Genomic DNA, 18,981 nt, shown 5'->3' with positions numbered 1-18,981 from the left:
TTGGTTTCAGATAAGCTTGTCTTGTCTATGGCTGATTGCTATACTTCTGCTATATGTATATCACTGCATCATCTTTGAAAATGAACAACTACCTTCACACACAAACATACGTGCACACATACACATGCACTAACATACATACACATAGGATAGCCACATTAACAGATTCCATCACGTACAAAGATACCAATGGGGAAATTATTCACAAATACCACATGGCAATCCAGGATATGTGGTCAAAAGTTAAAAACAGTCACGACAGCTCCTAGCTGTGACTCTGGTGCAGTGTGTTGATATTGCACAGGGACTTAGGGGACGGATAAAATGAAACATGTCTAAGTTCATCTGATAAATGTAAAACATTTCATTTCATGTTGAAAAGTCCATAAGACAAGTGTCAAAACTTGAATATCAATAATCTCTATCTCTCCGTAACCAGAGAGACAAAAATAAAAGAAACCTGTGTCAAATCTGAATAACGTGTCCATGCAGCTTGGTTAATCTATTCCAACCAGTTATGCTTGGCAGCAGCATGCAGTCAACAATCTGCAGCGTAGGATGACTTTTCACTGTCATCAAACTCCTTGGGTGAGAGCGCAAAGCATGTGAAACAATTGGTGATCCCGGTTAAAACAGTGAGTATATTACCGCGTGTCGACATTCAGCGCATCATCAGCATAGACCGCCTCCTGTTGGCTCTGACAATACTCTCATCATCCTCCAGGTTGACCGGAGGATCACTGCTAGGCGGGGCAGAGGGAACGGCAGGCGGTGGTGGGGAATCTTCCTCCCCCTTTAGTCCGCTGAGATCAAGGAGGGGTACAGTGGGTGCTGGGGTGTCTCCACAATTTCCATCAAATGTGCTGGGGGGAACTTCACTATTATCGCGCGCAGAGCTCAGCTGCTGTCGACCACCTTTCGAGTCCGCTTCCTTGGACGGCGATTTCTTCTTCTTGTCATGCGCAGACTTGTGCTTAACTTTCACCTTCTTCTTTTTCCCTGTGGCACCGTCTTGTCCCATGGGGGTCTTCTGGGCCTTGGCTGGGCTCTGCTGCGCAGGTGGGAACGAGGCGGACAGATTTGTCGCCTCCTGCAGCTTCTTGAGTGCCCCAGCGCTGTTTTCTGATGCTGCCAGCTCGTGCAGGGACTCAGCTGAAGACGAGTGGTAATCCAGAGCGGGCACAGGTGGGTCCATGCTGATCTGACCCAGGGGAGGGAGAGCGGTGGCCCTTGGTAGAGGGATGCCCGACGCCATGCTCCTGGCACTCAAGGGCAGGAGGTCATTAACACTGCTGGAGGCTACAAGGGAAATAAATGACAAGATTCTGGCTCAACTTTTCTCTCCCATGTCAACCCATGGAGAAAGTCTTGGAAAAGATTGTTTAAGTTGACTAACAAGGCACACTACAAGAAGTAGAACACAGCAGGTACAAAATATGAATATCAATTAAGATGACTGTTAACATAAAACCGATGGTGGTCAGGATCATATTTTGATTTTAAAGCTATCTTTTCATATTTCTAAAGCACCATCCTCACACTGGGTGAAAAGAGATGAAGAAATACCAAGTTGAAATCACACTTTTTTCCTGGCACTGACTATTTCCAGTCCCTACATGAAACAGCACTCTACTCATTGCGCGTGCCTACCTACATCTACAAACTTGCTGAAAGTACGACAAAAACTGGGCCAAAACCAAATTTCAACCACCAACGAATTGCGTATGGTACTCACTTTCAAAGTCAGCTCTTAAATAGGTGCCACATTAATTTTGGGCCAGAAGTCTCTCAAGAAATGACAGAAAATAGAAAAAAAAACCCAACATAAATATGTATTAAAAGAATGAATCTATGTCTGCTCACTGTGGATAGGGTAGGGCACCGGGGCAACCCCTGCCCCCGGCTGCATCGAAGAAGGTATGCTGAACCGCCGCACGATGTGCTGCTCGATGTAGGTCTCTGTCGGTGCCTGCGGCAGGCCTCCCCCGACTCCCATCCCGTTGGGGTAGAGCCAGGTCTCCTCCACGATAGGGGACGTGACGGGGGAGGAGCCGGACTGGGAGATGACGGTGGTGGAATGAAGATTGCCTGTCTGTTGCTGGCTGATGAGAAGGGAAGGTGGAGGTGGGAGGGCCCTCGGCAGAAACTTCTTCTTTTTCTTTTTCTACATTCAGGAGTGTCAATGAGGGCATGGGACAACGAGAAAGAGAGAGAAGGGGATGGGGGGAGGGGAAGGAGAAAAAATGTACGGATTATGATAAATGACTCTCCTCTCAAATGTATCCAAACCTAGCACAAATTTCAAGAAACGGTCTGTCTGTTCTTGGTTAAAAGATGCGGAACAAATTGCCAAACAGTGTAAAACAAAGTGCTCCTCTGACAGTGTTTACCAGTGCAACCGTGACATCATACATGCATACGTACACTACCATCATATACTCATTTTGTTTCACAGGCATTTTAATCTGTTCAAAATTGGCTTAAAAATCCCTACTCTTCTCTGCAAGTTTAAGCAAGTTATTCCATATGTAATGCAAGGATTTCTAAGTCAGTTTGACTTCTACCTACATGTATGTGTGTCATTATTTCTTTACTTGTATCTAAGTTTCATTTGTATGAACACTTCAGTACTTTTTTAATTTTTTTTTCTCTAGTACTGCGTATGCCTATGTTGTCTATTTTCTACTCATTCTTACACAATAATTCATTTGTTTTATAAATCAAACAATTTTAATGAAATGTTGCATTTTATTATTGCATTCTTCAATGTAAAAAAATTAACAAAAAACAGTTTCTTGTAAGGAAATGAAATATATTTTAATTCAAACTCAATAGAAAACTACTGAGCATCTGTTTCTTGGGACAATATAACTGCAATATACAATGTACACCATAAAGGCTGTCTCGACAAAAGAAATGAGATCACTGGTACTTCCAGCTTTAACAAAGCCAACAGAGATGTCTTTTGAAAACATGGTTTTACACTAAGTGTGCAACCAGCTCAAATAGGAAAGAAAAAAGAAAAAGACATGGTATCCATTATTCACACTATACATAACTCGGTTGAAGTATGCAAAGTTCATCAGGTCTCACAGAGTAATGTTAGCAGAGAAACAAACCTAGGATAAGGCACAATGTATTTTGGCAAATTAAAAGTGCTACACAGCATGCAGTCTCATGAAGCTTCAATGCAGCTGTTGGCTTCTTGGCGAAGATAAAGTAAATATTGCACAAAGGGAGCAAACATTCTTGGCAGGGGCAACTGTATCACAATATGCTTTAGGTCTTCTTTATATACCCCTGTGCTTGTTGACTGGAGAGGGTGGACCCACAAATGATGGCACTATGTATCCACAATTTCAGCCATATCTCAGTATTTGGTCACAAATATGGATTCACGCCTTCACTCTGTTTTCTCCTTTTAAGACAAGGTATTAAAATACAGTAACTATCAAATTGTTTCTTTCCCTTTAGTTTTTGTGATAACATGAAGTATCACACTGCCAGTAGAAGTTTTGTACAATGAAGGAGTCAACTGAATTTCCTTTAACCTTAGTATTATCCCCCCCCCCCCCCCCCCCCCGTTGAATTTTTATTGGTGCTTCCTAATGCCTTTGTAGGGCAAGTCCAAGATAAGGTCCCCTCAGAAGGCAAAATTTCATCTTCGCTCAATATTGACATGTTTGGTATCATTTTGAAGCTTATGAGTTGAAGTTTTGATTTCCATGGAGGAAAAAATGATATTATGTAAATCTATGCAAATTTCAAGGGCTTCATTTGCATAAATGTGAAACACAGCGTTACGTATGGGACATTTATAAAAATTCATATTAATTCAAAGGAAAGCAAATGATATTTGATTTATATGTGGACATAAGAAGTTCATCACATAGTTTAACTTGGTATGAAAATTTAGGGATTATGCAAATGATTATGCAAATTAGCTCGTGTCCTATCATGAGATGTCCCATACGTAACAAAATGAGGTCATTTTTTTAGGTTTTTTCTGAAATTGCTAAGGTTATTTTAATGCCCTTTTGGAAAGTTCTAATTTATTGTTTAGAGAAATTAAATACCAGAGAAAAAAGAAAAAAAAGTAAAAGAAACATTTTTTATTAGGCATTGAAATAATGTTACGTATGGGACAAATGCGTTACGTATGGGACATCCTCATACATATTGCATGTGAATGCATGTAGCTAGCTGGGAAGGTCTCTCAGTACACAAATGGTCAATCATCCTGAAGAAAGCATCTCAACATTGTCGCTACTTTTTGAGTTATAGACACTTGAAACAATACATGAACTTGACTAAACAATTTTCAGAAAGGGGGAGGGGAAAATGGCAAAATACACAATGAAAAATCAGCATTAAAGGGATGGTATAGTTTTTTGTAGAAATGAGGATTCCGTTTTCAACATTTAATGAGATGATTGGAAACCAATTATATGAATTACTTAAGAGCATACAATCTTAAGACTAGAGGAATTCAAAGTTTATGTATGGAGTTCCAATTTGAAATGGTTGTGATATATATTAAAAAAAATAAAGTAAAATTATTTTTTATTTATTGCAAGTGATACACAAATTGTCCTTATTCAGTTTTCAATAGTAGCCACAACAAAATTCATGGGTATACATACTGAAGTGTGACTCGAATCAATGACCTGACTGCTAGACAGACATCATATATCTACTCGATCACTGGGGTTCCATGCAGCAGGTATTGCTTATTTATTAAACTTCATATTTCTTGTATCAAGCTGAATTTTATTGAAACTGAATGGCAAACTGCCCTTCATCATAGGAAGTAAACACTTTAAACTATTCATTTTTTCAGTAGTAACTATCCTGATAAAAATAGGGCATACATACTATTAAAGGTTGGTCATAAAAATATAGAATATGATTAAATGTGATTATGATGGTAAATATCTGGGGAATATTGTTCCCTTGTCAATCTGGATCAGTATTTGAGTAATTTCAACTGATTCCACTTCAATAATTATGCAAAAATTTGTTTATGGGTATTTTGCAAAATTATTTAATTTATTTTGCAAAATACCCATAAACATGGTTCTCCACACACTAAACGAATGGGGGACAAAGGGCATGCATACCCAGGTTGGTCATAAATATATAAAAATATGATTGAATATGATTATAATGGTGAATATTTGGGGAACATTGTTTCCTTGACAATCTGGATCAGTATTTGAGTAGTTTCAACTGATTTTACTTCAATAATTATGCAAAATACCCATAAACATAGTTCTTCACACACTAAATGAATGGGGGACAAACCGTCCCATACGTAACTGTCCCATACGTAACGCGTCATGTCTGTCTTTAATTAGAACCTGTAATTAGAGCTTTTTGCCTAATGACATGAAACTTACCTGTGATAATCTTGAGTGTTGTGACTTTCATCACAGTGAGTTACAAGTTGTAGAATGATATACTTTCAGAGAGTTTTGAGGTTGAAAAAAATGTTCAAAAAAACAAAATTTTTCTGGTCCCATACGTAACGGCACATATTTTCTCTTCTAGAATATAATTGTCAAGGTCATTTTTCTCAATTTTTTACATGATTATACTTCTCCTAGATATCAATCACCATGATGAAGTTCAATAGGATGAAAGGCCATTAACACTATTTTTCAGGTCATAAAAGTCTCTGAATGTCCCATACGTAACGTGCGCGTTATCTTGGACTTGCCCTGTAGTATTTCGAAAAGAAATTCCACAACTGTTCTCTCTGATCCTTTCCGCACATTTTGATACCAAATTTATGGTAATCGGACCTACGGTACGGGTGTCAGATTATGCTAACCGAACACAAGTAGCTGAAATTTTGCTATTTCTACATGACTGTGTATCACCAGAATCAAAAACTTTTCTTTTGTTATGTAAATATTTTCTAGAAAGTATCATAACTTTCTCAAATAGTGTAGAACAAATACCACATACACAAACACACATCCACACACATACACACACACACACACACACACACCCTCTAGCACATAGACATATTATATACAGCAAAAAAAAGGATGAGAAAATCAGAGAAATACAGAAGAAAATTGGAAACAACAAAATACATAAGAAATAAAAATGACAACCTATTATCTTTTTATAACAAGACTAAAAATACCCAAGGAGTTTAACCACTGCTTCCACTCAATGTGTTGAGTTCCTTTGGCATATAATTCCGCATATATCACGGTTCAATAACACGTAGCAAACTATTCTGATATGTCTACCACACTGGCTACCAATGTAAACCGTGATTAGTAAGATTCCAGTTTTCACGACCACCCCCCCCCCCCCCCAAAAAAAAATACAAATAAATACAAAATTGTTCTTTAAATAAGGGGTGTTACTACCATGGTGTCTCTTACTCGTCTTTATAAAACACTCTGATTATGTAGAGAAGTTAATTACGAAGATTCTTGATTGTTATTAAAAGAAGTTACCACCAACTTGAATGGTTTGTCACAGCTCATTGTGGTTTGATACAACCAACTCATTCTGCCAACACAAACTGCCAGTACTGCTTTTGATGGTTTTTCAGTAGCAATCAATCAACTCCTACACGTTTCCTTGTTGACAAGGGCAACTACAGTATCAAGTGCGTGTGCACGCTATAATAATAATAATAATAATAATAAATATCATTTATAAAGCGCTTATTACGATGTTTCTAAGCGCTGAAGAAAAATTAGGAAAAATAGATTCAATCATGGAACATATAAAGATTGAGATACGATGAAACGCAATACAATATACAAAATACATAAGATAAACATTGTAAGTTATAACGTATAGAACGAACTTAACATATATACAGACTGCATATAATAAATCAATACAAATTACATGGCATGAGAGAACAGATGAGTTTTCAGTGATAATGCTGACACCAACTACAGTATTGCCATAAACACATTGTGCAATATAGTATACAAATATACCAGGCCTGAGAGGTTCTGGTTTAAACTATGTGCATGAGGTGACTTCAATAGTACTATTTTCTGAGGGCACGTACAGTGTAGTTTAACCAGAACCTCGAACAACGGCCTTGTCTTTGTTTTATATCCCTCCCAATGAATTTTAAGAGTAACAGCAAAATGGGTGGTTGAGCGATTTTAAGTCACGGATATCTTGGTAGCATGTAGCATTAACAAAGAAGGTCTATGTTTCATACAATCAGAATGCAAAATACAAAATTTGTAAGTAGAGTGCACAATGAGTTGGACCATTTTGTATCGCTATTAAAGGTGTACACTGATCTGTGAGAGAAAAGTGAGTGGTTTATGTAGTCTTGAACAAACATACTGTACCTCAGCATTTGAACTACAATAACAGGACTTTGGGTGGCAACCTATATAATGTATCTAGGTTCAATAACCAGTGCCATTATCAACATATTCTTGATTCCTCTTATAGTTTAAGTTGTTGTTGTCTTTTTCCTCTCAAATTCATGTACCCTGGTAAAACTAAATCTGATGTTGGGTGGTGTTGAGTACATAAGAGTGAGTGCTTTCACTACTTCTTACATACACATGTATGACCAAAACTAAACTGAAATTCATCCTCCATATCAGACACATTAAAATCAAAAGAATACCAATGGTATAAAACCAAGCTCAGGTAAGTCATATTCATCTCCACGCATAAACTACGGCTAAAGTGGATATTTTGACGTGAGTAATTTTTCACACTGACAGGCAAGATGAATTTCATGTGTTTTTAATTCTGCGGGATCAGGATATTAATTACTGGACCATATGGCAAGTAAAAATATTTGTGTGCTTTTACTTTCATGCTAGCTTCTGGTTGTTAATATGTAAAAACTAGCCCCCACCCAGCCCCTCGCTCCACCATACATAACCTTGAAAGTACATCCAATAATAAATTTATTCAGAGCAATTTCTAGTGGTTTATGCAAGAGGTTTTGTAGAACTTATGAACAAAACAAAACAAAAAAAAAAGTCTTAAATGAATTCTTTTTTAATAATTGATCTTGGGTCTGTCGAAGTAACTGGGAAATTGAACTCTGTTCAGTATAAGATATAGATTTCAAAGTGTCAATTTCATTTATAACACAGTAATGCTATAGTTCATGTGTGCACTTCCGTTGAATTCCCTCAAATCCCTGTAACTTTGGCAAAATTTTTTGCCATTATAATAAACAATATACATGTAGGAAAAGATCAGAATTCTGTAACTCTGGCACACTTTTTTTTTTGCATTATAATCAATGATATACATGGTGGGCAAAGATCAGAAATTACCTGCCAGTTATTGCACAGATCAAATGAGCCAGTCTAACTTTTTCCATATCAATTATTATTCACTAAATGATTATTAAAAAAAAAAAAAATTATATAAATCTTAACACTATTATTGCAGTAATTACACTAAACACATCACAACAGTACTGTATTGGCACTGGAATAGTTATCGCCAATTGCTAAAATTAAGCTCCCATATAAAAGAGCAATGTGTAAGTGTACATTTTATGAACACAAGATGGCGCTACACACTGCTGTAAACAGGAGTGTGATGGTACCCAGGGGTATGGTGTGCAGCATCATATACACAATAGCATGGGACTCAGTACAACCTATAAAACTACATTTTTTACATGTAGTTAGAGCTAAGGAGGTCAATTAAGTTGTATTTGTAGAGGTGATCATTCTTCCACGCAATAGACATTTGCAGCACAGCCCTCACCTTTGTCTTGACTCCTGATGATCGACTCGTTTTTGACTCTTTACCCTCCTGGTGGATCACCACTGCTGTCTCTCTGGGGATGTCAACGCTTTCACTCTCTCTTACAGATACGCTGTTTGTGACTGATGCTTCTATTCCAATTTCTCCTGATTCTCTGTTGAAAAGGAGAGCAGGTAAAAATCATTAAAACTTCATCATAGTGAATAAAGATAATAGCACACACGGCATGCATCTACATGAATGCAACATGTGGAACAGAGGTGTTGTGCACTTTATACATGTCATGGAAAGAAGAAAATATATAATTTTTTTTTTCTTTTTTGCTAAAGCCAAAACATAGTTCTCAAAAGGCTCAAAATTCATCTTCCATCATTGGAATTTGTTTGCAATATATCGAGAAGGTCTACCAAGAAACTTGTCTGGTTGATGTGATTTGCCAGGATAAGGAGTTGATCTCGAGTATTTTAAGATCAAAGGTGGAAAATTATTTTGATCTTAAACACACCTTGTTAATTCCTGAAGAAAAATCAACAGTTCTGCAGGCAAATGAGAACTATGTTTCCACATCAGAAATGTGTAACTGCTATATACATTGTAAATAGGTCACAAGGTACAGGTACATATGAGTTGTGAAATGGCAGTTTGGACATCCGAGAACAAGTAGCATGATCGATACAAACACTTATTGTGTATAGAACAACACACTATTGTATCTCACTAGCTTCTCAATATCAAGCGATGGGTTATTCAAATAATTTCCAGATTAGATCAAGCTTCTGCCATTTAATGTCAACAACATGTATGAAATGATTTTCTGAGGTTGACAGAAAATCCTTAGCAATCTGTAGTGAGAGACTGATTGTTCACCTATGAAGTTCTGACAAACATTACCGATCTCTCAAGTTGTTGAAATGTTCATAAATTTGACAGGGGTCTTCCATAAGTCTCATTTATTAAAGGTCTTTTGACATCGCCCAGGGGGGAAAAAGGTCAACTTTATAGGCATGCCCGCCCTACCGGCAGTACACTTATTCTCATAAAGCCAGTTTCCAAAAGACCCTGGCAAGTAGCTAACATACGTGGAAAACATGTTTGGTTGGTGATAAAGTGTTCAATATCATTATTCCCCACTGGAACGATTGTTGACAATGAATAACTAATGGGTAATCAGCATAATTTTGTTTGTTTGTGTTTGTTTAACTTTCTAGGAAACTATCTGCTGATAAACTCAAATCTACTACACTACAAACTTCAAATTGAAATTGTCTGCCGGTAACATCACATATACATTCTGGCAAAATTGTACATCATGACATGAAATTAAAACACATGTACAGCACATCATGAAAAGAAAATACTTATAAACACATATCACACATTGTAAATTGCTACACTTGTCTCAGTGGATGTCTGCGAAGAGGAGAAAGAATACCTACTAAAAGCTAATATTAGTTGATTGAAGGAGGTAGATAGAGCAAGGTTACAGGATAAGGGCCTCAGCACTCATGACACCCGAGTACGTAGGATCAGAAGCTTGTGCATCTCTAGCTAGTTGGTTAGTTGTCACACATTCAGGTGCACTGAGAAAGAGTGAAAGGTGCAAAGGTGCAAACTAACATGCAATAACACGTCAGGGAAATTGAACAGCAGTGATAGGTTAAGATTGTATAAAATTTGACAGGAAAAAGGAAGAAAACCAAGAGAACATGCAAATGGTGCTGAACATGACTTGTTAGGTTTATTTCAAGGCAAGCAGCATTTCTGTTAGTCATATGGGGAAGGGGAGTTGATAACATCTTGAATGGAATACTACCTACTGAGCTACAAATAATGGATAATGGATTATGGTGTTATGCACATCACATAAATTTACATCTTCAGATAGGCTCAGTGTAACAGTAGATTAAGCAGGAGGTGGAGTTTTCTGAAGGTCACACATTCTGCTACCTATATTAAGTGAAAGGAACTGGACAAATGGTGGAGGTAAATCATTACCTCCACCAAGGAAGGAGGAGGTTAAGTGGTCATCAGCCTTGGTTTGTCTTGTTTGCAAAATAACTCAAAAAATTGTACACGGATTTGAATGAAACTTGCAGGAAAAGTCGAAAATGACACAAGGAGCAGATGATTAAATTTTGGTAGTGATCCAGGAATTTGTATGGATTTTTGAAGGATTTTAAAATCTTTTGGCATATGGGGTCAAGCACGTACTTAAGGTTTACACATACGCGCACTGAAGTGTGTGTTATGCTTGGGCACGGCGCCACACAGCTGGAAGCTGATGATGTAAACAAATGGCTTCTTTATTGGGAAACTGCATGTGTGTATGGGTGGCAATGAGCTGCTGCCTGGGGGGGGGGGGGGGGGGGGGGCACTCTCCGAGTGCTTTTCTAGTTAATAGTTTGACAACCTCACTTTCATGGAGCTGCACTAGGGTAGGCACAACACATCACGCATAATTATCCCACTCAGCTCTTTTGGGAAGCCTCCACACTGACAAATTGTTAGAGTGACCTCCAATCAATTGAGGCAAAAGCTAATTAATATCTTTATGAGCCAACAGAGACCAATTTGACGGGTACATCTAGTGATAACAAAACAAGACAAAAAAATTCTGCCAGACATTTGCCCATTGCAGTATCAAAAACACATTGTAGACAACATGTAATCTTGGGTATTATGAAAGTCTCTCATCCATAAGCAAACCCATATTTTTTTGTTTCCAGCGCAGTTATATCCTGTATAACAAGAATTGAGCACAGAGAAATCTTCATGAATAGATCCCTCAACTATACACTGCATAGAGTTGATATCAGTGTCCTCCCACATTACTGGATGAATGTAAGAAGTTTTACCTGATGTTGATTTTCTTTTTATGACATTCTGCATCTGAACGGACAGAATGACCAAACCCTACACCAAAAGTTTGGGAATATGCTTTGATGTTGTTGTTGTTGTTGTTTTTTAAGCCACTGATGGCTTAACAACCCTGAATAAAACAAATGGTTTGAAAAATTGCACTAGAAAAAAGGAAAGAAACAAAATTTCCTTACAAACCACATACAATAAGATTGGGGTAGAAAGGTCATTAAGCATATCAATAGTATACTTTGAATACCACGTAACAGACACTTGATGAGGGGGAAAAATCAAAGTAGCAGAGCAGCAAAACAGAACACAAAGGAAATACAGAAGCTATCAAGAAAGAGGTAGTGCTACATTACACGAGAATGTGCAGATGAATGGAACACTAAAGTGTGTACATAAAACATGAAGAAGAACATTTGTGGTGTCATTCATGCATACTTACTTTCTTGCACTTTGTAATTCTATGTCTTCAGTCCCTTCTTTGGCAGGAGCAACTTTTCCTCCCTAATAAATATAATGAAAACAAAACTGTATACAAAATGGAACACACCTTGTACTTCACACTTGAATAGGGAATTTCTAATAAACTTACTCCTTTCTTCCACTTACTAGTTTTTCTGTAGATCTACATATCAAAAATACACTAAAAACAAAATGTGTAACATTTGTCAGCAGTCTGCACCCACTTCAAATCATCTTAATAGATGGAGTGTACAATCAATGCAGTTTGTTTCAAGACACCTACACTGCTCTTACATTTTGTATTTTGAGAGATGTAGAGTGATCCCGGCAATATCCAATTCACATGTCCATGATATTGACTGTCAAGTTCCATGTACAAACACAGAGTCTGCTTGAATTCACATTCACAATACACAGACATTAAACAAATGATCGAGACACTTGAATCAAAAGCAGAGTCTCACCCTGTGAGAACAGCCACAACACTTCTTGTCCTTGGATTTGGCTGTTGACATTTGCTCCTCCACATCGTTGCGCTGCTTCATGATGTAATCATAGGTACTGAGCCCTTGAGAAACTGCAATTCAGCCAAACAGAAAATTAGCATATATAAAATGTATATATTTAAAATGATTTCAATTGATATGATTTATCATGATACCACCTTTGCCTCAAATTATCATAAGCTCATTGTTTGATTCAATATGGTCTTACTGATGCCTAGTGTTGTGTATCCTTGCAGGTAGAACTACTCTATGAAATGGGCCAAAATGAAAATAATCCCGACAACATGAACTCACAGGGAAGTTCCACTGCTCAGTTTTTCCTGCCTAGATTTCCATGTATCATTGCATCGAAACTGCTGTTTAAAGCACCCATTTTCACAACATGTGAAGATTTTCACCCTGAACAATATAAGTGACCAATTATTTTACATAGTTTTTAATATCAAAATGACTAACTTTGATCAGAATATCATGGAAAGCAACTCATCACATTATTCATGAGAAAATCACAGTTCATTTAAATTCATCAGTGAAGGGGGAACAGTGAAGAAGTGTTCTCAAGTGTCAAATTTAAGGTATGGTATCAATCATTAACAAGGCATACTGTCTTAAACAGAAACAGTTCCAGTAAAGCATGACATTAGCAATCATGTCAATCTATTGTACATCATTCACAGTATCATATTGTCACATGATTATAACTTGTACTTCAAGGTTGTTGCTTTATGGCAATTGGAACATATCACTGCAGATTCAAAAACATGCAATGCAAAAATGTTTTGGAGGCAGAAATCATACTCTGGTTTTAAAAATTGGACATATGAACACAACATGCAAGTTAAATCACATTTCAGTAAAAAAAAAACACCACACTTTAAAAATAAAAATTCTGAACATAAAAAATATACTGCATATTGTAAAAACACACTGACAGGCAGCTCTGCAAGTGTACATTCAGGCAGAAACAGAGAGGACTCACAGAATATTTCTGTAATAGCTCACTGCTAGTCAGAGAAATATTTGATATTTAGGACTTTTCTGTATCAAAATCCATGTGTAATCGAAAATCTGTACAACTTATTAAAAAGTGCATGGATAACAGGTTACTCTCTCAATATTTTTTTACAAAATACTTTGTACAATATACAAAATACTTTTCACAAAATACAATACTTTTTACAAAACAATTGTAAAAAGTTTATTTTTTTGGAGAAATTAATCATAGGTGAAATAATGATATTATAAAGATAAAGGCGCAAATATTCATATCTGAATGACGCGCCTCAAATACAAAAACAACAAAAAACAACTACAAGTTTTTTCATGCACACAATGCAAGAGTTATCAGACTTACTTAAATACATGTGGAAGCACAGGAGATGCCCAAGCAGTACCAGTGAAATGAACAAGAGGACGACCAGAACAATGATAACAGAGATGAACGTAGAACCAGACACTGGCCTGAAGACCCTGAGATTCTCGTGAAAGTTGCACCCTGTGGCCGGTGTGGTAGCTACTTGCTCAGTAATTGCATTCGCCTCAGAAGTCGGGGTAGGTACTTGACACGAGAAGGGCTTGTCGGCTCGAAGAGCTGAAACACGCAGCGTGAAAGAAAAACAAAAACTTATTCCACACAACATCCATGGTGATTACAGAACTTTACTGAATATATATAGTAGAGATATTAATAGACAAATTTTCCTTCCTTACCTTCAAATCTAGAAACAATGTACATAAGTTGAACATTTGAACAAGTCTTTTTTTAATAACAAGAAATATTTTCATACCGTCCTCCACGTAGGAAACAAAAAAGACTTTTTCTCTACTTCTTATGAATCCACTAAGAAAATAAGTCTATCGATAAACGTTTTAATACAATGTACAAAGAGCACACAACAAGCTCTTCATGTCACGGTCACTTGCTTTGTTAAAAAGTTCTCTTCATGCACAGTAGTGCACAGTGTTTGATTACTGTAAAAGTGGATATTTTCGCGCAACTAATTTTTCGTGCTTTGCTGGGTGAGAAGAGTTTCGCGTGTTTTTAATTCCGCGGAATCAAGACACCAAGTACACAAACATACGGCAAGCAAAAATATTTGCGTGCTTTTATTTTCGAGCTGGCTTCTGGTTGCGCGAAATGCGCGAAAATTTCAACACCTGCGAAAATTTCCACTTTTACAGTATTCACTAAAACTCAACATGACACAGCTAAGCAGTAAATTGCACACTGCAAATTTCCCAATGGAGTATCTATACATAGAATGATGTACGACAATAAAACAAACATGCCAGGTATTTGGGGACCTCATTAACCTAGCATATTACGCTAATAACCAAACTGCGTAAAAAAACTCACCTTCCAACTCGCTGGGATGCAACAGCAATGGTTTCACCCAGTAGGCTACTGTTACATAAAGAGCTACCCCACAAACTATCAGACAGCTGACGAAGGCAGTAAGTAGACATGCTATGAAGACTCTGCATAAGATGGAACATGAAGGTACACTCGCAAATAATACATCTATTACCATGTTTAACTACTGACTGACATCAAATCAATTATACTCTGTCCCCACATTCATGTCAAGGTCAGAGTTAACAATTTCCAATGTTGATAAATTTGCAAATAACACCCGACCTGCAAAATTGGTGAAAATAAAAACATTGCAAAATGTGCAGTGTATACAGAATTACTCTCAAATAAACTCCTGCTTATCATCTCTGCATTATGCAATACTATCAAGGGCAGTATATCCCCTACAAAGATATAATTTAGGATATTTTTATTAAAAAATTCAATTATCAAATTGATAAAACATGCAAATGTCAGGGATGATGGAACTTATTTGAGTGTGGGGATAGTGATAAGATTTAATGAGATTAAAGCAACACCTTTTGAGCTGATAATCATATCAATATGCATTTCTTTCGCGCTCTCAAGACCACTGACTCAAATTCCCATAGCTTCCGAACACGATGATTTTGTCCTTGGTACGAAAGGGTCAATATAATTTTCTGTACAAATTGGGTGAGTCCACTGGTCATGCCTAAATTGAACGTTGAATTGACATTTATTTCCACTTTCAATTATGTAACCAATATGACCACTTTGAAGTTTGGAACATAGCTGATAACAATTTACACATAATACTGATCTAAACGAAACAAAGGTCCAGGTAGAGATTTAGTTTTGAAATAAGCAATACAACCTAATAGATACAATCTTAAGGCATATGATGTTGAATATGTGACATCATTTGAGGGAATGAAACATAAATTCAAATATTTCTGCAATTATCTAAATATTATTAAATTTAGTGGAAGAAACCCACTGGATACTGTAGAACAAGGAATGTTTGTGTGCATTTTAATTTCACGAATTTCGCAAAAGCCAACAGATAAGTAGGACAAAGATTTACACAAATGCTTCACAAGCACTTCAAGTTATGGTATAATACATTGCAAGCTAATCAAGCTTTCACAGATTGAGCAATGCTTCAACCATTTGAAATGACAGCTTTCCTCTAAAACCTTTTCAGAAAATCTCAATGAATACAAAGGTTTCACCTGTAATTTCTTGCACCAATGCAGTTGTTGAGCCATTTGCAGTGATGGTCAAACCCTATGACACACTTGTTACAAGCGCTGCAGTGTTTGGAGGACTTGTCTCTGCAGGGAGGGAAACACTCAGTGTCAGAAATAATGCCACAAATGGGTTTTATGCTCAATGTAGCCATGATGCATGAGATCACTCTCATTAACGAACATATTGGTACCAGTAGTAAGAGTTTTATGCATTATTTGCCATCCATGTCATGATCAAAGATTTTTACCTAGATGCCCATGTGATGACTTGACAAACATACTTCCTATTGAGAATAGAATGAATGTTTCAGAAACTGACAATAAACAGCATGTCAAAATCATGCTTTAAAAAAAAAGAAAAGAATCTACACGCTTTGCACATCTGGTGCAGATATGAATTTCTGATTTGCATTTCTTAATATGCTACAGTGTAATTCAAAAGCAGCTCATATAAAAACTTCAGACTGAGGGCAAAAGACTTGCATCTCAAATTTAGGCAGGTATATAGTCAAACATGCCTTAGACCCCATTTACAGTGAGTGAAAAGGCCAGGCTCGGCAATGGCCAAGCCCGGCCTTATTTCACTGTAAATGCACAAAAGGCCAAATGCGGTACCAAAATCGGCTGCGCATTTGGCCAAGCTCTGGAGGTAGTCTCAGCCGCAGCCGAGCCCGGCCTTTTCTCACTGTAAACGAAAACTGGGCCAAATGCGGTACCAAACTGTGACAGGCGCGGTCCCAACAATAGTCATTTGTTTACAAGCAGAGCGCCACTACGACAAAATATTGAAAGGTTTGAATTAAAAGCCTGGGCCAAGCCCGGCCCTGTAAACGGACAAAATTGCGGGGCCGAGTACCGCAATTGAGGCCGGGCTCAGCCGCGGCTCGGCCCGGCCCTGCGCTGTAAATGGGGTCTCAGTGGCCACCTGCCATACATATGACTGCTAAATAAAATTTCCCTGAAAAGATACCTCATGTTCAATACCCTGCCTATGGCAGCCACCAGTCTCTAGCGGCTACCTTTTTCGTCTCCCTTAGATGGTTCCTATAGGCAAGTTGACTGTACCATAAGACATCTGCAATTAAGCTACAATTCTGACGGTTATCCAATGAATGCTTTATGGTGAACACAGTGACAGAGATGGATAGTTTGCAGGTTTCATCGCATGGAAAACTTGGCTAGCATGAACAATGTGCACTTACACGTTCACCTCACACAAATAGCAGTGGTTGTTTTCTATCACATGAGCATGCTGAGAGCGATCAAATATCGGCATCTGTTTCTGCTTCCTCTTGAAGGTGTTTGGGTCGCCAGGGTTGATCGTCAGGCAGGTGATATGGGCAATCACGTGGCACAGCACAGCCAGTCCAACGATCTGAAGCGGCGTGTGCCAGTTAAGTTCAACTAACCACCTTTTCTGTTCCAGCACAGTAAATAACAATAATTTTCTTCTTCTTTTCAAGTTTCTGGCTCTGAAGTACATGAAGGTCAACAATACTCCTGTTCATTCAGCAGACACTGCAAACTACCTTTCCCCCCCCCCCCCTACTACCAAGTAATGTACACATGATCATGCATTCCTTTCTACAATGTCAGATAAATACTTAATAGACATGAGCAAACCATGAAATTTATTGGGTAAGGGAGGAAGATCACACTTTGCTCACTCTGAATTAGTATTGCTGACCTTGATAATGTTTTCTGGACACAGACCTAGTAAAGTTTGCCATTTTGATTTAGAAAAGTATGTAAAAAATGGGAATGAAGTTCAAAATATACTAATGTCAACGTAACGTTCACTACACGGATGTGGCAGACATCAGAAAAGAACGTAATATTGTAAAAACCAATCAATAAACAATACCTCCAAACAGAGAATCAAAATATACATGTATGAGTAAATCCAGCATTAAAACATAAACAAACCTTTTGGCTTTAGGGACAAGATGTCTATACCTTGCATAAAGGTCGTTATTGTAGACATCAAGCATTTAACTAACATACACTTCCACTAGAATGCATGCTCAGATAGCCCTACATTGTAAGTGAACACACAAGTTTATTTGAGAAATTGTGCAAAACTATATATATGATCTCTTCCGATCACACATAGCTCCCACAAAGACCTCTACTGGAAAAATATCTTCAATGTACTTTATTTTCACTGCATATTCACATTTCGGAACAATACAAACTTGTGTATCATGTTACCCTTCCATTCCCTAGTACTGTACAAGTACTCATAATAATATGTTACACAGATGAGTTAGTAAGTATTTTTGTTTTTGAGAGAGAAAGGAATGAATGTGTAATGACACATGCTTTTGAAGGATACAATATATCCAGCTGGTTGCCATTCGTAGGGCAGGACAGGCACCACAACGCCATGATAGATGATGTTAAACGAGATCAAGAAGAACCACGCCACAAACTGCAGTGGGTGCGAAGGACAGCTCCAGCCATTTTGACGAGGTGTTCGCCTGAAGGATGCAGTCTGGGCATCACCACCGCCACCTCCTCCCCCACTTCCGCCCTCACTCGAGTCTGCCGTTGACTTTCCGCTTCTACTCTTTGACTTCATGTCTATCTACATTGTAGAACCTGAAATACAATTTAAAGCTATCCATACCACATTTTTATACAGTATGTAAATTGATAAACTTGCCAATTCTGTATGGAGCTGTACTCCTCTGCAGCATCTACTCTATACGCCATATATTATATTTCGCAAGTCTAAAATTTCGCGAATCGGGAATTCCCGACAATTTCGCGAGTGGTTAAATTCGCGATCGTGGAGTCCTGTACTGGAATGGAGAAG

At 37.7% G+C, this 18,981-nt stretch overlaps 1 protein-coding gene across 1 annotated transcript; it reads right to left on the bottom strand.

Annotated features, from left to right (window-relative positions):
• Nucleotides 1-470: 470 nt before the first annotated feature.
• LOC139711845 (uncharacterized) lies at nt 471-18,744 on the bottom strand. The gene is made up of 10 exons (XM_071623697.1): nt 18,499-18,744; nt 17,366-17,538; nt 16,146-16,247; nt 14,935-15,056; nt 13,933-14,169; nt 12,537-12,649; nt 12,053-12,114; nt 8,743-8,896; nt 1,864-2,164; nt 471-1,299 (listed from the first exon to the last, which is right to left on the bottom strand). The coding sequence occupies exons 1-10, from the start codon at nt 18,742-18,744 to the stop codon at nt 662-664; spliced, it is 2,148 nt and encodes a 715-aa protein (XP_071479798.1). The 3' UTR covers nt 471-661.
• Between the last annotated feature and the right edge of the window lie 237 nt (nt 18,745-18,981).

This window comes from Diadema antillarum, unplaced genomic scaffold (assembly GCF_040938485.1).
Source record: "Diadema antillarum isolate AM-2024a unplaced genomic scaffold, OU_Dant_1.0 seq00001711_RagTag, whole genome shotgun sequence".
NCBI classification, from domain to species: domain Eukaryota; kingdom Metazoa; phylum Echinodermata; class Echinoidea; order Diadematoida; family Diadematidae; genus Diadema; species Diadema antillarum.
The sequence above is the reverse complement of the archived record's forward strand: the minus strand, read 5'-3'. Positions and strand labels throughout refer to the sequence as shown.